Below are 16,055 nucleotides of genomic sequence, written 5' to 3'. Positions count from 1 at the left end.
GTGGTTACTTTCTCGCCTGAAAACATATTAAAACTTCATAAAATGACATGTTAACACTTGTAAAACCAAAAGTATAGGTTTTAGCTAAATGAGGTTTAAAATGGAGGTTTAAATTCGCCGCTCCCGGCAAAATGCATTCTGGGAGGCAGTATGCATACTGTGTAAACGGTCGGCTGGTTTTCGCATACTTATTATGAATTTAGTAGGCAGTATGCAGTATATACTCATTGAGTATGCTAGTATGCAGTATGCTAGTACACCATTCCGAACACAGCCATTGTGAAAAGGTGTGTTTTAAGACAGGATTTGAAAGTGGTGAGAGTGTCAGTATTGCCTAAGTTGGGTGGCAGAGAGTTCCAGAGGCGGGGAGCAGAGCGGCTGAAGGCTCTAGACCCCATAGTAGTTAGGCGGGCAGAAGGGATGACAAGTTGGTTGGCAGAGGAGGATCTGAGACTACGGGAGGGAGTGTGAGTATGAAGGAGTTCAGAGAGGTATGAGGGTGCTAGGTTGTGTAGAGCCTTAAAGGTGAGAAGGAGAATCTTAAAGTGAATACGGAATTTGATGGGGAGCCAGTGAAGTTGTTGGAGAACTGGAGTGATATGGTGAATGGAGGGAGTTCTAGTGATGATGCGTGCAGCTGAGTTCTGGACCAGTTGGAGTTATATAGCGCCTTTTATCCAAATTGCTTTACAACGGCCTCTCATTCACCCGTTCACACACACATCCACACACCAATGACGGCAAGCTACCATGCAAGGCACCGGCCCGCTCACTGGGAGCAATTTGGGGTTCAGTGTCTTGCCCAAGGACACTTCGACATGTGGCCAGCGGGGCTCAAACCGCCGATCTGCCAACCTTGAGATCATTAGACCGCGACTCTACCTCCTGCACCACAGCCGCCCCAAATTTCTCACACTGGCATCATTGCAAGAATCTTCATAGGTAAAAACCACAACATCAAATGTCCTACAAATGTTTGCCAGCACACACGCCTTCTCAGTGCAACTCCTAGTTTGAATGAACAGGTGGGTGTGTGAGAGAGACAGGTGGGTGTGTGAGAGAGACAGGTGGGTGTGTGAGAGAGAAGGGTTGGGGAGAGACCAGACGCCAGAGGACCAGATCTGTCATACTAGCGTCAATGTCTCTATACATCAAGCAGAGCCAGAAGAAAGCTGAAGCTTGTGCAAGTGCCCATTGAAACAGTATTTAAGCAGCAATACATTGACACATTCATTACACATATCAGTCAGTCCATCAATACAGCCCTTGACTGGCATGAATGAAGCTGGAGTGGCCCAAGGACGCTTCGACATGTGGCCAGCCGGGGCTAGAACCGCCAATCCGCCAACCTTGCGATCATTAGACGTTGGCACTACCTCCTGCGCCACTGGTCTAAGTACTGAATGCTAGGAACGGGGGAACAATGTAAATGATGGACCTAAGTCTTTAGTGAGACTTTATTCTCTAACTTTGAGACGGTGTCTGGAGACGGCTTTCCTGTCAGCAGTGTACATTTCACTGTAACCATGACAGCACCTACTTGCTATTTGTAGAAATTGGGTCCTTGTACAATTACATTAAACCACTACAGAATAAGTTGTTTATGCAGGCAACTGTGCCGAGTTAGGGGCGGAACAGCTGGAAACAGTGAAACAGCGGACAAATCTACCTAGAATATGTGGCTTACAGGACCCCAGGGGTGCTTTTTCGAAAATATTAACTAAACCTGTTTCTATGGTAACGCCTCATTAGGAGGCTGTTTGATTATACCGTTTGTGATTAACGTACTTGTTGGAGTTAGAGAGAGAGAGAGAATGACACAAGGAGAGGCAGTAAGAGGAGGGGAGACAAGCAGAGGGAGAGAGAGGGACAGGGAGTGGGAGAGTGAGGGAGAAAGGGAGATTTTTATTTAAAGAGCGCTCCTGTATATTTTGTGGACTGTAATTAAAAGGCCTGGAGTGAGATGATGGGAGATAGCTGCCCAGAAGACTCCTTTTGTTGTTCTAATGCCCACTCTGCTGTAGGCTCTCAGAGTTGTGTGAGGAGGTTCGGGGGTAATCGTCACGAGAAATCTAATCACAGGAGATCTTCTGCCCGTGGCAAACTAGGTTCCTTTGGGATTTGCTTTCTAATTGCTCTTTTTTTTCTCCTTTCCATTATCGAGTGAGCTTTCCCTCTTTAACTGACACACAGCACCAACCCCCTCCCCCCCCTATATATCACTCTCCTCCCCCCCCTCACTCTCCCCACCCCCCCTCACTCTCCTCCCCTGGCGAAGGGGAGTCATGAGTACCATGTCACTCTGTGAATGTGCACTAGGAGGCCCGGAGCGGTCTTGGCCTTGCTTGTCCTGGTTGGTTTCTCAACTGAGCCGCCGTCTTCACTGTCATCTCTCACAGTTCAAGGTGTGTTTCACAACATCCCCAGCAGCCCTTATGGTAGCCCTTGACATGGCGAATTGCAGCTTAATTCAAACCTCCCAGGTAATAATAATAATAATAATAATAATAATAATAATAATAATAATAATAATAATAACTTTATTTATATAGCGCTTTTTCTGCAAACATTGCAGCTCAAAGTGCTTTAATCATTATATAATCTTAGTTTAATTATTTTGTAACTTAAATGCAATATTAAAAGGATGGGTTTTTATCATCTTAATTAAATTATTTAGTCATTTAAAGGCAATATTAAAAAGATGGGTTTTTCGTCTTGACTTGAACATATTTGCTGAGGTTGCATCCCTAATGTAAACTGGCAGTGCATTCCACAATTTGGGTGCATAAAATGAGAATGCAGCCTCACCAAATCTCTTCTTTTGTACATGTGGTACACAGAGAAAACCAGCGTCAGAAGACCTGAGAGCTCTATTGGGCTAGCAAAAGGTCTTTCAAATATTCTGGTGCTATGCCAGTAACAGGAAGCCAGTCTAGAGTTTCTAAAATAGGAGGTATATGAGCTTGTCTGCTTGTTTTGGTTAAAACTCTCGCTGCTGCATTTTGGACTAATTGCAGCTGGCCAATAGCTTTCTTCGGAAGACCAGAAAGGAGACTGTTACAATAGTCCAAACGTGTAATAACAAAAGCATGCATTAACACTTCTGCATCAGCTTGCCGGAGAAAGTTTCTAACTTTTGCAATATTCCGTAGATCAGCGGTCCCCAACCTTTTTTGCGCCACGGACCGGTTTCATGTAAGACAACGGACCGGCCTTCGGGTGTGGGGGCATAAATATATTGAAATAAAATGATACAATTTTTTCTGCGTGCACGTGCATGAAACGCGCACGCGCGCTCAAAACAACGATGTAATTTCACCAAAAACTAGAGGGAGTGTGGCAAAAAATAATAATAGCGGTTAAGCCATTAAAGCCGAGCGGCAATGTTTTATAATATAGCAGGTGATCCAATACCAAGATATCCGGAGGCTACAGCTGCAGCAGAACATGAGGAACGCGCATACATACAGCACTGAACGTAGGTTACCGTATAATATCCATCTTTGGATCATAATAATATAAATATGTGACTGACAGATACGCCCAAGTCAAGACACTGACACAGACACACACACACACACACACACACACACACACACACACACACAGTGAAAGATAATCAGCTCATCGAATATGAAGTACACAAGAGTACACACAGAACCAGGAACGTGCATACAGCACTGAACAACATCCGTAGAATATAAACTTGTGACTGACAGTCACACACACACACACACACACAAAGATCATCAGCTCATCAATACGAAGTAGGCCTACATGAGAGCACAAAACTGGCTAAAGTTACTGATTAACTGTTTACTGTAGTGCCGAGAGACGGGAGTCATAGGCGGCGTATCAAATGACAAAGCTAAACGTTTAATGTAGGATATGAACGGTTGTCAACAACACACTCAAGCAGTAAATAGAACTGAATAAACAACTCGGGTACCACGCACTTATCTGTCCGTGCGGAACAATACTCCCAACCCATAGTTCCGTGGGTGAATTATGTCAACCCACCACATTACACAAGTAAAATCACAGTGTGACAGTCAGATGGAACATTCGGTAAACAGCTGAGTATCAGCTGAGTTAAAGAAAACCAACTCTTACCTTTGATGACACCTACATGAGCCAAATGTTCCCTGAATTTTAGCTGCATGTTTTTCCAGCATGTAATTTCGTTGTCAATAAAAAAATCGACTCCCCTTATTTTCCCCCTGCCAATACTGTTGTTGCTAAAGTGACGGACGGCACATAAGAATCGTTTTTTTACTTGCTAATGTCTGCTGATACACCACCACAGCTAGCTGATGCTGATGGCTCTCCTTCTGCCACCTGTTCTCCCGCTGTAGACAGAGTGAACCGTTTGAGGGATTTTTGAGTGTGAAACTAAAAGACAGAGTGAATATTATTTAAACGAAAACATATCTACAAATATTATACTGTACAAAATACAATTCAGTTTGTGCTCAGATTCAATTCAATCTGTCAAATACAATTCAGATCTGTCAAATACAATTGAATTTGTGCTCATATTCAATTCAATCTGTCAAATACAATTCAATTTCTGATGGCACTAAAATAGCTCCATAGGTGCGAAGGAGAAAGGTGACTGATGGTGTTGAGTATTTTGGAGACAGGAGACATGATGTGCCTTGTGTGTGTTTGACCACTATCTTACTATTTACACATAGCTGATACAATGAAGGTGGTGTTTGACCTTCTATTGTGAATGGTGAGCAAGGCGTCCTCTCTCTGCCTCTCATCTGCAGCTGAATGGGCACCTCCAGAGGACAGCTCTCCTCACCTGTTGATAACACTTCCACGCCATTGTAACATATAATACTGTATATAGTATCGGCTAAAAAGGCTTCTCCCATTCGTGGTCTCTGATGTTGCTTGTTGGGAAAGGTATTTAAGGAGAAAGCAGGAATACATGGTTCGAGTTTCTGGTGTAGGCCTGAGTGCCTGTGATTTTAGAAGCTGAAAACGAAATCACAGGTGATATTATTGCATCTTTATTGAATAAACAGTAGACATGCAGTGGTGTTTACATGTCGAATGATTGCAAAACGGACACAGAATAGACGGTCGAATCTCATGTTTATGTTTCGTGTCATATCCAGGTTTTTAGTCTGTGTTCAGTGTCATTGTTCTTTTGAACTGAGTCTGTTCTGCCAGCCGGTCCCTCTGTGTGTCGATGACCGGCCTCAGCGGGGGCCTCGTCTCGCATCACCTGCGGTGTCGGCAGTTGGCAGCAAATTGGCTACAGAAGCACAGATGCGATGCTGGGAACACATATGCCTCACAATGTGACATGCCCTAAAAACAATACCCATTGTACCAAGAGACCCTGAGGCGTATCAGTCTACGACCAGTATTGTGTTTTTGTACCACGTACAAAGTGACAAAATTCTGTTCTTGTACCCTAAAAAAAGGGTACATGATTATTCACAGATAACATCGTGATTCGGATTTGAAAGACGCTCTGACGAACCTTGCGTCGCCGCCGTTGACAGCGACAGCAGTCACCGCCTCTCACGGTTCCTTCCACAGTTAGATAACCTCGTCCCCTCTTCCCTGAACCTTTACGCTGACCCGCAAGCTGTTCTGTCGGGTTTAATGGCAGCTCCAGCACCGAGGAGCGACAAGTGACACCCTGGAGAAGAAGGGTGTGTGTGGAGGAAGTGTGTGGAGTATAGTGCTGGCACGGGGAAGAACAAGTGAGGGTTGGGCTTAATTATCGAGCCCATTTTCTCTTGTCCCCCCCCCCCCCCGAAGCGAACTCCATATTCCTAGAGAGCGCTGTTAACGGCAGGAGGGATGAACGTACAGTCACGGTACATCCGTCCTTCTGGGGCAGAGCGTGTGCTGCAGTGTCCAGCAGCTTTTTGGTAGCTTTCTTTTTTTCTTTTTCTTCATTTAATTTGTGATAGCAATGATCATCTCTCGTTACGGTTTCTTAATGGTTGTTTCTTTTGCGCTTGATCTCTAGCAGCCATTTGAGAAGGACATAAAAAAGCTGAATTGAATCTTCACCGGTAGATAATGTCTGTTGATTTGTTGATGGTATAAAATGACGGTATAAGATCCTAAATCCTGGATTTTTTTACATCACATCAAAGGCGTAGCGATGTTTTACAGTTACTATTAGCAATGTTTTTACCATTAGCATTAGCCGATGATCTAGGGAAGTGGATCAGAAAGGAAAGAGCCAGGCAAAAACACCATAATAGTGCTGTAACATAGTAATACTGACAAAATATTATCGGCGAAAATTGGACCCTTGTGTTGTTTGTGTAAAAAGCAAGGGCCAGCAGTGCACCATTATCTTATCAATATAGCTAATTGGCTAATCTCATCTCCTACATGTCTCTTGACCCAGTTGCCATTGTGACTCCCTTTGAGAAAGCTGTAATAGAAATCAGAGAGAAAGAGATCATATAATAGGACTGCAGTAAAAGCATACAATAGTAAGATTCATACAGTACAGTAACGATAATGAGTTAGAAAATGACGTTGTTGTTTTTTAGTTTTTTTTTTTACATCTCATTGCATCATTTTGACTAATGCTCATGAACAGTCTCTGGGTAAACTGTATGGAACAGGAGCAGGTGGGCTACATCCATGGGCACCACTTTAGAAGACAGCCGGCGTTACGCTCGGACTCATTTACATTGACATTTTTGGCATTTAGCAGATGCCTTATTCCAAAGCGACTTACAATCAATACATTTGAATACTAAGCAAGTGAATCATCAATCCACCAGTCGTAGCCGGAAGAGTAATCCAGCTCAGGCCCGGGGACGTTGATAGAAGGAAAAACCTTCTTCTATCACCTTCTTCTAAACCTAGGTTATTTTCTTTCTATTTTGTTTTATTTTGTTTTATATTTAGACACTGGAGAAACAGTACAAGGGGGCAATAGACGTTTTTAGGGACACAGTAGAGGGGAAAAGCGGGTGTCTTCAGGAGACGCATTTAAGGTGTAACCTGAAGAGATGGGACTCAGGAGAAATTCAATCTGAGGTGAGATCCCATCAATTCTCACACGACGCGGGGATGGACAAATAAACAATGTGAGGTCCACAGTGGACTAGTGAAGAACTTCCCTGTTGCTATGCCCTGACAGCCCTGCTCGCTGTTGTCACCCTACCGCAGGGGTGCCCAATACGTCGATCGCGATCGACCGCAAAGGTAGTATGGGTAGATCGCATGGCATTGAACAAAGCCCAAAAGGAGAGAGAGAAAAAAATAAAATTAAAAAATAAATAAAAGTTTGCCTATCATCCATCCTCACTATGGCTTTTGCCACTTGATTGACGTACAGGTAAGCCAGTCTGAGATCTGATCTTTTCACCTAACACCTAACACAGGTTCACCACGCATGCGCAGTCAACAGCGCCAACTACAAAATACCGGCGAGACTAATTAACTAGTTAGCCTTCCAATTTCTACTATTTACTATATAATACTAAAGACATACAAGACGTACAACTTCCATCCAGAATGGTAGGAGGACTTTTTTACACGATGTGATATTGGAAGTGCGTCTGTCTGATCTGCAAATCTACGAAGGCTATTTCGAAGAAGGGAAATGTGGCAAAAGAGCGAAAACGTACAGCTGCAACGATAGCTTCTTATCGCGTCAGTCACGTTCTTGTTAAACACAAGAAGTCATTCAAAGACGGCGAAATTGTGAAAAAAGCGTTTCTCGAGGTTGCAGATTGCCTTTTCGATGACAGATCCACAGTGGCTGATGACACCTTGCAAGCCTGCCTACACCTTGCAACCAGCTCCTACAGCCCTGACTACTAGAAACTAGCTGCCTCCTCCCAGTGCCAGGTCTCCCACTAAGGTAGAGAAATGCATTTATTTCCTCCTTTCAAACTAGGGAACTACCTGTTTTGTATCTGGTTTACTTTTCTGTTTGTTGGATCAGTAGTTGGCACTGCAGACTGGCTGTCAGTGTGTGAGTGAGAGAAAGTGAGTGTGTGTGTGTGTGTGTAAGAGAGAGAGAAAGAGAGAGAGAGAGAGAGAGAGAGGGGGAGAGGGAGAGAGAGAGGGGGGGAGAGAGAGAGAGGGAGGGTTTGTGCTATGGCTCCCTATGCAGACTGGCAAATGTGTGTGTGTGTCTGTGTGTGTGTGTGTGTGTGTGTGTGTGTGTGTGTGTGTGAGTGTGAATAGCAAAGAGGGAGGGTTTGTGATGGTCTTCTCCTGTGTGGCTGTGTGACAGAGAGAGAGAAAGTGTATTGTGAGTTTACTATGCAGGCTGGGAACTGTGTGTGTGTGTGTTTGTAGTACGTGCGTGTACGTTTGCGATGTTGAAACTAGACTGGTAGATCTTGGCAGACTGGCTACTTGAAAAGTAGATCTTGGTTCAAAAAAGTGTGGGCACCCCTGCCCTACCGCATCAAATCAACGAGGGAGACCAGTGGGACCAACACCGCAGGTCACACTTCTATGCTGGACAACGTCCAGCTGTTCTCCATGTGAGGCTGACAGTTGAAGATGAAATGACTTACCGTGTACAGCAGGCCACATCATACGTCTCCTTCACACCTGAGTGATATATATATATAGGGTTAGGGTTCTGTTTCAGAGCTCAGTACTCCATATTGAGAGATCTCCACATCTCAGACTCGAGTGGAATTCACGTGTCGATGTCAGCGTTTTTTTCTTTACAGTTATTTTTTTCTTTCAAGTTAGTTTCTTTCGTGGCCTGGAGGGCTCTGGGGGTCTAGCTCAATGGCCGACAGTACGCTCACGCCCTGCTGATATACCCTCACCTCCTTACATTCCTGTCTGTTTCGACGATTTCCGTCTAATAAAAAAGGAAAAAATACGAGAGAACAAACACTCCTCACTCCTCCCTTTAAAGGAGCTCCACATTCAACCTGGGTCACCTGAGAACACATTTTGTAACATTAATGAGCCGTTAAGTTCTCAAATCTTCTAGCACTGGCTAGCATCCACCGCAAAATTGCCTCTCCAGACCATTGAGATAAGATCCCGACAATGTCAAGTGCACAGATAATAATCCATAATTGCTTTGGACTCTACGGACAGTTTTGATTGGCCCTGCTTTCCTTAACGAGTAACGAACACGCTAATACGGTCGAAACATTTCACGGTGGAGCTATTATGTTTAAACACTATCGCTGCCCGATCCCTGGAAATGTGTCAAGGCCATTACAGGCTGTAGTACATGTGTACTACAAAAGTTATGTGTAGCTAAACAAGTTTCCATTGGCCCCCGGCCCCCCGGCTTCTCGTCCGCCCCAGATGTAAACATTGTCAGTGGAATCATAACACCGTGACGAGATCGGGGGGCCGCTGCTTAATGGAGAGAGCTGCTTAAGACCGCCTCGACCACCGGGGAAGAGAGGGGAAGCTTCGTTCGGGAGAGAGAGAACAGCCCCATACTGTGTGTCTCGCCTACCACTTTGGCGTTCATAAATACTGCCACGCAGCGCAGATGGCAAGGGCCTTTGGGAGCGATGCCAGAACCGTCCAGTGAGTTAGAACCTATTGGGTTTTTCTGTAACACAGACGCAAAACAAAACGTCGCAGTGACTGGCGAGGTGTAGCGGGGCTTGGGTATTTAATACACGCACATGCTATCCCTCACGCTATCTATAAGGCTATCTATAAGGCTAGAACAAACAGGCTGTCCAACAGTTTCTACCCATGGACCATCAGAACACTGAACAATAGACATAAGACATGTTCATAAATGTTTATCTTATATGTGTATATGTCTGTGAATATGTGAATATGTTTTCTGTTTTTTTGCACCTTCGGAAGAGCCACTACAATTTCATTGTATAGGCAACTGTACAACGACAATAAAGTCTATTCTATTCTATTCTATTCTATTCTATTCTATTCTATCTCACACACACACACACACACACACACACATTTCGCACACACATACAAACACGCACACACACGCACACACATACATACACGCATGCGCACACACATACAAACGCGCACACAGACACACACAGACAAAAAGAGTGAGATGAGAAACAGATGCCGTCCACCCTCCTCCTCGCCCCCCCCCCCCCCCCCCATCCACCCACCCCTCCATTCAAGATGTCCCACTTTTTCTGTGAGAATTTCTGTGAGAAAATTTGTAGTCTCACAATCACAACCGTCTTCTTCTTTCACGCGACACGACGGGCGGCCTCCGCCATATGTCAGACGCAGCCTGGGAGACCAGGAGACCAGGAGACCAGGAGACTAGGAGACAGCCTTGGAGACCAGGAGACCAGGAGACTAGGAGACTAGGAGACAGCCTTGGAGACCAGGAGACCAGGAGAGACCAGGAGAACGAGGAGAACCAGGAGACCAGGAGAGACCAGTAGACCAGGAGACCAGGAGACTAGGAGACCAGGAGAGACCAGGAGACCAGGAGAGACCAGGAGACCAAAAGAGACCAGGAGACAGGCTTGGAGACCAGGAGAGACCAGGAGACAGGCTTGGAGACCAGGAGAGACCAGGAGACAGCCTTGGAGACCAGGAGACCAGGAGACAGGCTTGGAGACCAGGAGACCAGGAGACAGCCTTGGAGACCAGGAGACCAGGAGAGACCAGGAGAGACCAGGAGACAGCCTTGGAGACCAGGAGACAGCCTTGGAGACCAGGAGACAGGCTTGGAGACCAGGAGAGATCAGGAGAGACCAGGAGAGACCAGGAGACCAGGAGAGACCAGGAGAGACCAGGAGAGCGCTGAAGGCCACTGGGCCAGGTCTGTCACATCCTCCCCTCTCTCACGTGGCCTCCTGTCCCTCCTGTCCCTATTGTATTCCGGTCTGCACCGAGCCCTCGGAACCATCTGGAACGACCTGGCCCTGCCCTGGACCTTTCCGCCACTCCAGAAACAGCTTGAAATAGAAACTAGGGGGCCAAGGAAAGAACTCTGGGGCTGTTATCATAACAAAGCACCGAGCGGTACCCTACCCCTCAGACATCCCAGGGTCTGCCCTACGAATTAAGCCCAATGAAGTCAGTGAACCGGGTTCCCTCAGCGTGCTGTGGGAGACGAATATGGTTTTGAGGGTTACCCGAAATCCAGAGACCCAGTGACCGCTTTTGATTGGACAAGGCCTCGGTCGCCACACGACTGTGGTGCTCTGAGAGCTGAACACATAGGGAGGCACACCGTAACACAGCACACTCTGGTGGGCTAATGGACGTGGTCCTCTGTGGCTCCGTTGGTAGAGCACCGCACTAACAACACTTGGGGTTGCGGGTTAGATTCCCGCTGGGACCGTATATATACTGAAAAATGGATGCGCTCGCTGCAGTGTAAGTCCTGGGATAGAAATGTCAGCTCAATGGCATTTAGTAGAAGTGGGTCAGATGCTGTACCCTGTGTGCTGCCCTAAAGTGGTTTTACTCTGTTCTAAATGGACCATTCATGGCTATGTGTGTGTACAGTGTGTACGGTATGTACTGTATGTATGTATGTATATATGTATGTATGCACAGTATGTATGTATGTACAGTATGTATGTATGTATGTACGTATGTACAGTATGTATGTACAGTATGTATGTATGTATATATGTACAGTATGTATGTATATGTATGTATGTACAGTATGTATGTATATATGTATGTACAGTATGTATGTATGTATATATATGTATGTATGTACAGTATGTATGTATGTATGTATATATGTATGTATGTATATATATGTATGTACAGTATGTATGTATATATATATGTATGTATGTACAGTATGTTTGTATATATGTATGCATGTATGTATGTATATATGTATGTATGTATGTATGTACAGTATGTATGTATGTATATATGTACAGTATGTATGTATGTATGTATATATGTATGTATATGTATGTATGTATATATATACGTGTATGTACAGTATGTATGTATGTATATATATATATATATGTATGTACTGTATACTCAGCACTACGTCTCCTAAAGACACCCGCTTTCCCCTCTACTGTGTCCCTAAGAACTTCTATTGCCCCCCTTGTGCTGTTTCTCTGTTTCTCCAGTGTAAAAAACCAAAAGAAAACTAGGTTTTAGAAGAAGGTGATAGGAGAAGGTTTTTCCTTCTATCAATGGCCCCGGGCCTGAGCTAGATTACTCTTCCTGCTACGAAGGGTGGACTGAGGATTCACATGCTTAGTATTCAAATCTTTGGAATAAGGCGTCTGCTAAATGCCAAAAATGTAAATGTAAATGTAATGTATGTATGTATGTATGTATCAGGCACGTGCCGTGAGCTTTTAGATTGGGTAAGCATAAGATATAGGAATACACGTAATTACACATACACGCTATCAGTGAACGCAGTTTCAAGGAAATGCAATTTTGATGCCCTAGAACCCGCTAATAAACTGTAGTGTCACTTTGTGATCAGATTACCAAAAACAAAAAAAACAGTTGCCAGTTTCGACTATATCAGGGGTGCTCATTGTTCAAAGATCTTTTCAAGTAGCCAACCTGCTGAAATCTACAAGTCCAGTGTCAACATCGCACACGCACACACGCACAACACAGACACACACCGTTTCCATCCTCCCATAGTAAACTCACAACACACTTTCTTTTCACACTTTGTCACACAGGCACTTGACATCACATCACACTACAGACCCTCCCTCTCAAAGTACTCAAACCATATAAACAAGCACAGATCGCCACCAGCCTCGCGAATCATATACATCATATAAACCGCTCATACCAGGCTTGCTGTAGCCGCTGGCGACTCTCCCTTTCTGGGTGTGAACATCGGTGAGCGGGCGGCCGGGCGGCCTTTAGCCAGTAGTTGTGTTTACGAAATCCCTTTAGGTCGCTGACAGTAATGTCCATATTCACAAAATCAAGCAAGTTATCCTTATTGATTATTATTATTTAGATCGTTTGAGCGAACTGGCATAAGCTATTCTGCCGGGCGAGAGGTGAAATGTTAAGTGAACTTGAAAGTGATGAGAGCCAATCAGTAGCTCTTATCGGAATGAAAGACCTACTCTGATTGTCTGTAAGCATGCTTACCCTGGCCACATTAAACAGCGAGCTGAGGCATCGGAAAAAAATAAAAAAGACATTTTCACGCATTCGAATGTACGCGAGGGAAAGCAGTGAGAGGAGTGCTTATATGCAACGCAGAGTAGGGAGTGCTTTACTCCTACAGGTGGCGCTAAAAATGCAACGTCAAAATGAATGACTCCTGCTGCCCTGGGACCTAAAATACGACTCTTTTAATGAAAACAAACAAACGGTTACATGCACTTTTATTTTAATATTTTCACGGTCCTTTTTTCTTTTTTCGTTGGGTAAGCACTGCTTACCCTGCTTATATGGACGGCACGTCCCTGCTATGTATGTATGTATGTATGTATGTATGTATGTATGTAGCTCTAGCTGAACGTGCAGTTCATAAGGAGCAAGTGGAAGTATAAAGCATCAAGTATCAGATGTCCTCTTCCCCTCTGATGATGTGATCACGTTGGAAACTCCATCTCTCTCCCTTATCTATGCTCTCTCTCTCTCCATGGTGTCAAAAACAGTGTTTTAGTTTTTCCCAGGCACCAATAGTGAAACACGTTCATGTCTACGAGTCTTTACAGTCTTGCGTCTACAAGTATTTACAGACGCAATCAGAACTCTGGTAGTCCATACGCACACCAGCGTAATGGTCACATTGAACCTCATTGAGTCGAAATGCCAATTCTGGTTTGCAGGGAAAATGAGCACAGTCTCACTATTCTGATGAACGTAGCTAGGCTAAACATACAGAATGCATTCTGACTGCATATCTGAAATAATAGTGTTCTACTATGGTCCGTTGTGGTTCACAGTTCTGATTGGTATGATGAGGGCTTCATTAGAACCTCGCTACATTCACTGACCGCCAGTACTTGGATGAATACTGATTCACCTTCTAAAATGGTGGTGTGTGTATGTGTATGTTTGTGTGTGTATGTGTGCGCATGTGCACATGTGCGTGTGCGTGTGTGTGTGTGTGAATGTGTGTGTGTATGTTTGTGTGTGTATGTGTGCGCATGTGCATGTGCGTGTGTGTGTGTGAATGTGTGTGTGTGTGTGTGTGTTTGTGTATGTATGGGGCGGCTGTGGCGCAGGAGGTAGAGTCGCCGTCTAATGATCACAAGGTTGGCAGATCAGCGGTTCGAATCCCGGCTGGCCACATGTCGAAGTGTCCTTGGGCAAGACACTGAACCCCAAAATTGCTCCCAATGAGCGGGCCGGCGCCTTGCATGGTAGCTTGCCGCCATTGGTGTGTGAATGTGTGTGTGAATGGGTGAATGAGAGGCCGTTGTAAAGCGCTTTGGAATAAGGCGCTATATAAGTCAGTCCATTTACCATTATGTGTATGTGTGCGTGTGCGCGTGTGCGTGTGTGTGTGTGTGTGTGAATGTGTGTGTATGTGTGTGTGTGTGAATGTGTGTGTGTGTGTGTCATAAGTCTCTCTGGCACCGATGGAACGTTATCAGGCAGTCAGTCTGATCCATCTCCCTGCCACCCAACACCTTTGACCAGCAGGCCCTTTCTTACCACATCCTCAGTCCCCAGACAGGACCATGGGGGGCTCTAAATATATCACTATGACATGATGAGTCGCTGGTCGGTCGGGGGAATCGATCCCCTTCCCCCCCTCCTATCAGAGCTCAGTCTCAACCCACAGCATTCTGACTTCTTCATTTAGCCACTAGCCACTTTCTCTCTTTCTCATCCAGACCTGTACAACAGAGCTGCGCACCACTGATTGTGAGGCTGCGAATCAATTCAGTCGGTTCAACAAAAGTGGTTTAGATTTCGCTAGTGCTTAATGTGTGTGTGTGTGCGTGCATGCGCGTGTGCGTGTGTTTACATTCATATGAGTGTGTGTGTGTGTGTGTGTGCCTGTATGTGTACGGTATGTGTGTGTGTGTGTGTGTGTGTTTACATTCATATGAGTGTGTGTGCGTGTGTGTGTGTGTTTGTGTACCTGTATGTGTACGGTATGTGCGTGTGTGTGTGTGTGTGTGCGCATGTGTTTCCATTCAGTTTGTGCCATGTCTTACACAACCTGCTGAATAGAGAGGGCTGTTCAACACACCATCACATCATGATGGTCCATGAAAAGTAGAGGAACCTTATGGTTTCCCACCATTAGCGATAAAATGACACTGATTCCATTACTGTACGGCGTTGGGAGTCAATATGATTTCCATAGCGACGTGTGTCACATTCTATTCTGCGCCTTCAGGTGTGACGATGAAGCTGATGGACGAGGTGGCGGGCATCGTGGCGGCTCGACACTGCAAGACTAACATCGTTACCGCCTCTGTGGACGCCATTAACTTTCATCGCAAGATCGAGAAGGGTGAGAAAATAGATCCAGTCCACGATCAAATGACATTTGTCTCCTTAGATACTGTAACACAGAGGCGGGGGGGGGGGGGGGTGTGTGCTCAGAATACATAGGTACTGTAACAGAGAGGGAGGGGGGGTGTCACTTTTGGTGCAATCCCGTCATATATTGTATTCCATATGAAGATAAATTATAAACGTCCTCAATGAAATAGCCCGCATTGCAAAACATTTGTAAGTTGTCAAAAAGGCTGCTTTTGGGAGAAAGAGGGAGGGCGTCATTTTGAAACAAAGAATCTGCTTAAAACAACCAGAGCCGTGACACTGATGATGCAGAGATGGTAGATCATTTCTTGATAGTGTAAATGAAGAAGTCATGCAATAAAAGCATGTCTCCATAGTTTCAGGCAATGCCCAAATTGCTCTTGTAAAGGTACTTTGTCAAGTTCTGTAGCTCTGTTAGACCAGAACATATTGTTTAAATATGTTGACTACATATTTACAGTACATGATTGACATGTGTCAGAATTGCTGCCAGCTAGCTAGCACATAGAGATGGAGCCAAATATAGTGCGTGTGACATTGCGGCAATCGTGTACGCGCCTTATTCGCGCCTCTGTGAATGGTCGCAGTGAATTGAACCATGCTAAAAAATGACTTGTGCACACACTGACCTTCGGTTG

At 45.0% G+C, this 16,055-nt stretch overlaps 1 protein-coding gene across 2 annotated transcripts in view; it reads left to right on the top strand.

Moving 5' to 3' along the window:
- Positions 1-16,055, top strand: part of acot7 (acyl-CoA thioesterase 7) — a 116,350-nt gene that overhangs the window by 75,616 nt on the left and 24,679 nt on the right. For both annotated transcript variants that reach the window (XM_080533910.1, XM_080533909.1), the window contains one exon: positions 15,269-15,385. In XM_080533910.1, coding sequence (XP_080390036.1) covers positions 15,269-15,385 — 117 coding nt within the window. The remainder of the gene's footprint in view (positions 1-15,268; positions 15,386-16,055) is intronic.

Source organism: Nansenia antarctica (assembly GCF_963989245.1).
Source record: "Nansenia antarctica genome assembly, chromosome: 6".
NCBI lineage: Eukaryota > Metazoa > Chordata > Actinopteri > Argentiniformes > Microstomatidae > Nansenia > Nansenia antarctica.
Note: the sequence above shows the minus strand (reverse complement) of the source record. Positions and strands in the feature narration are given on the sequence as shown.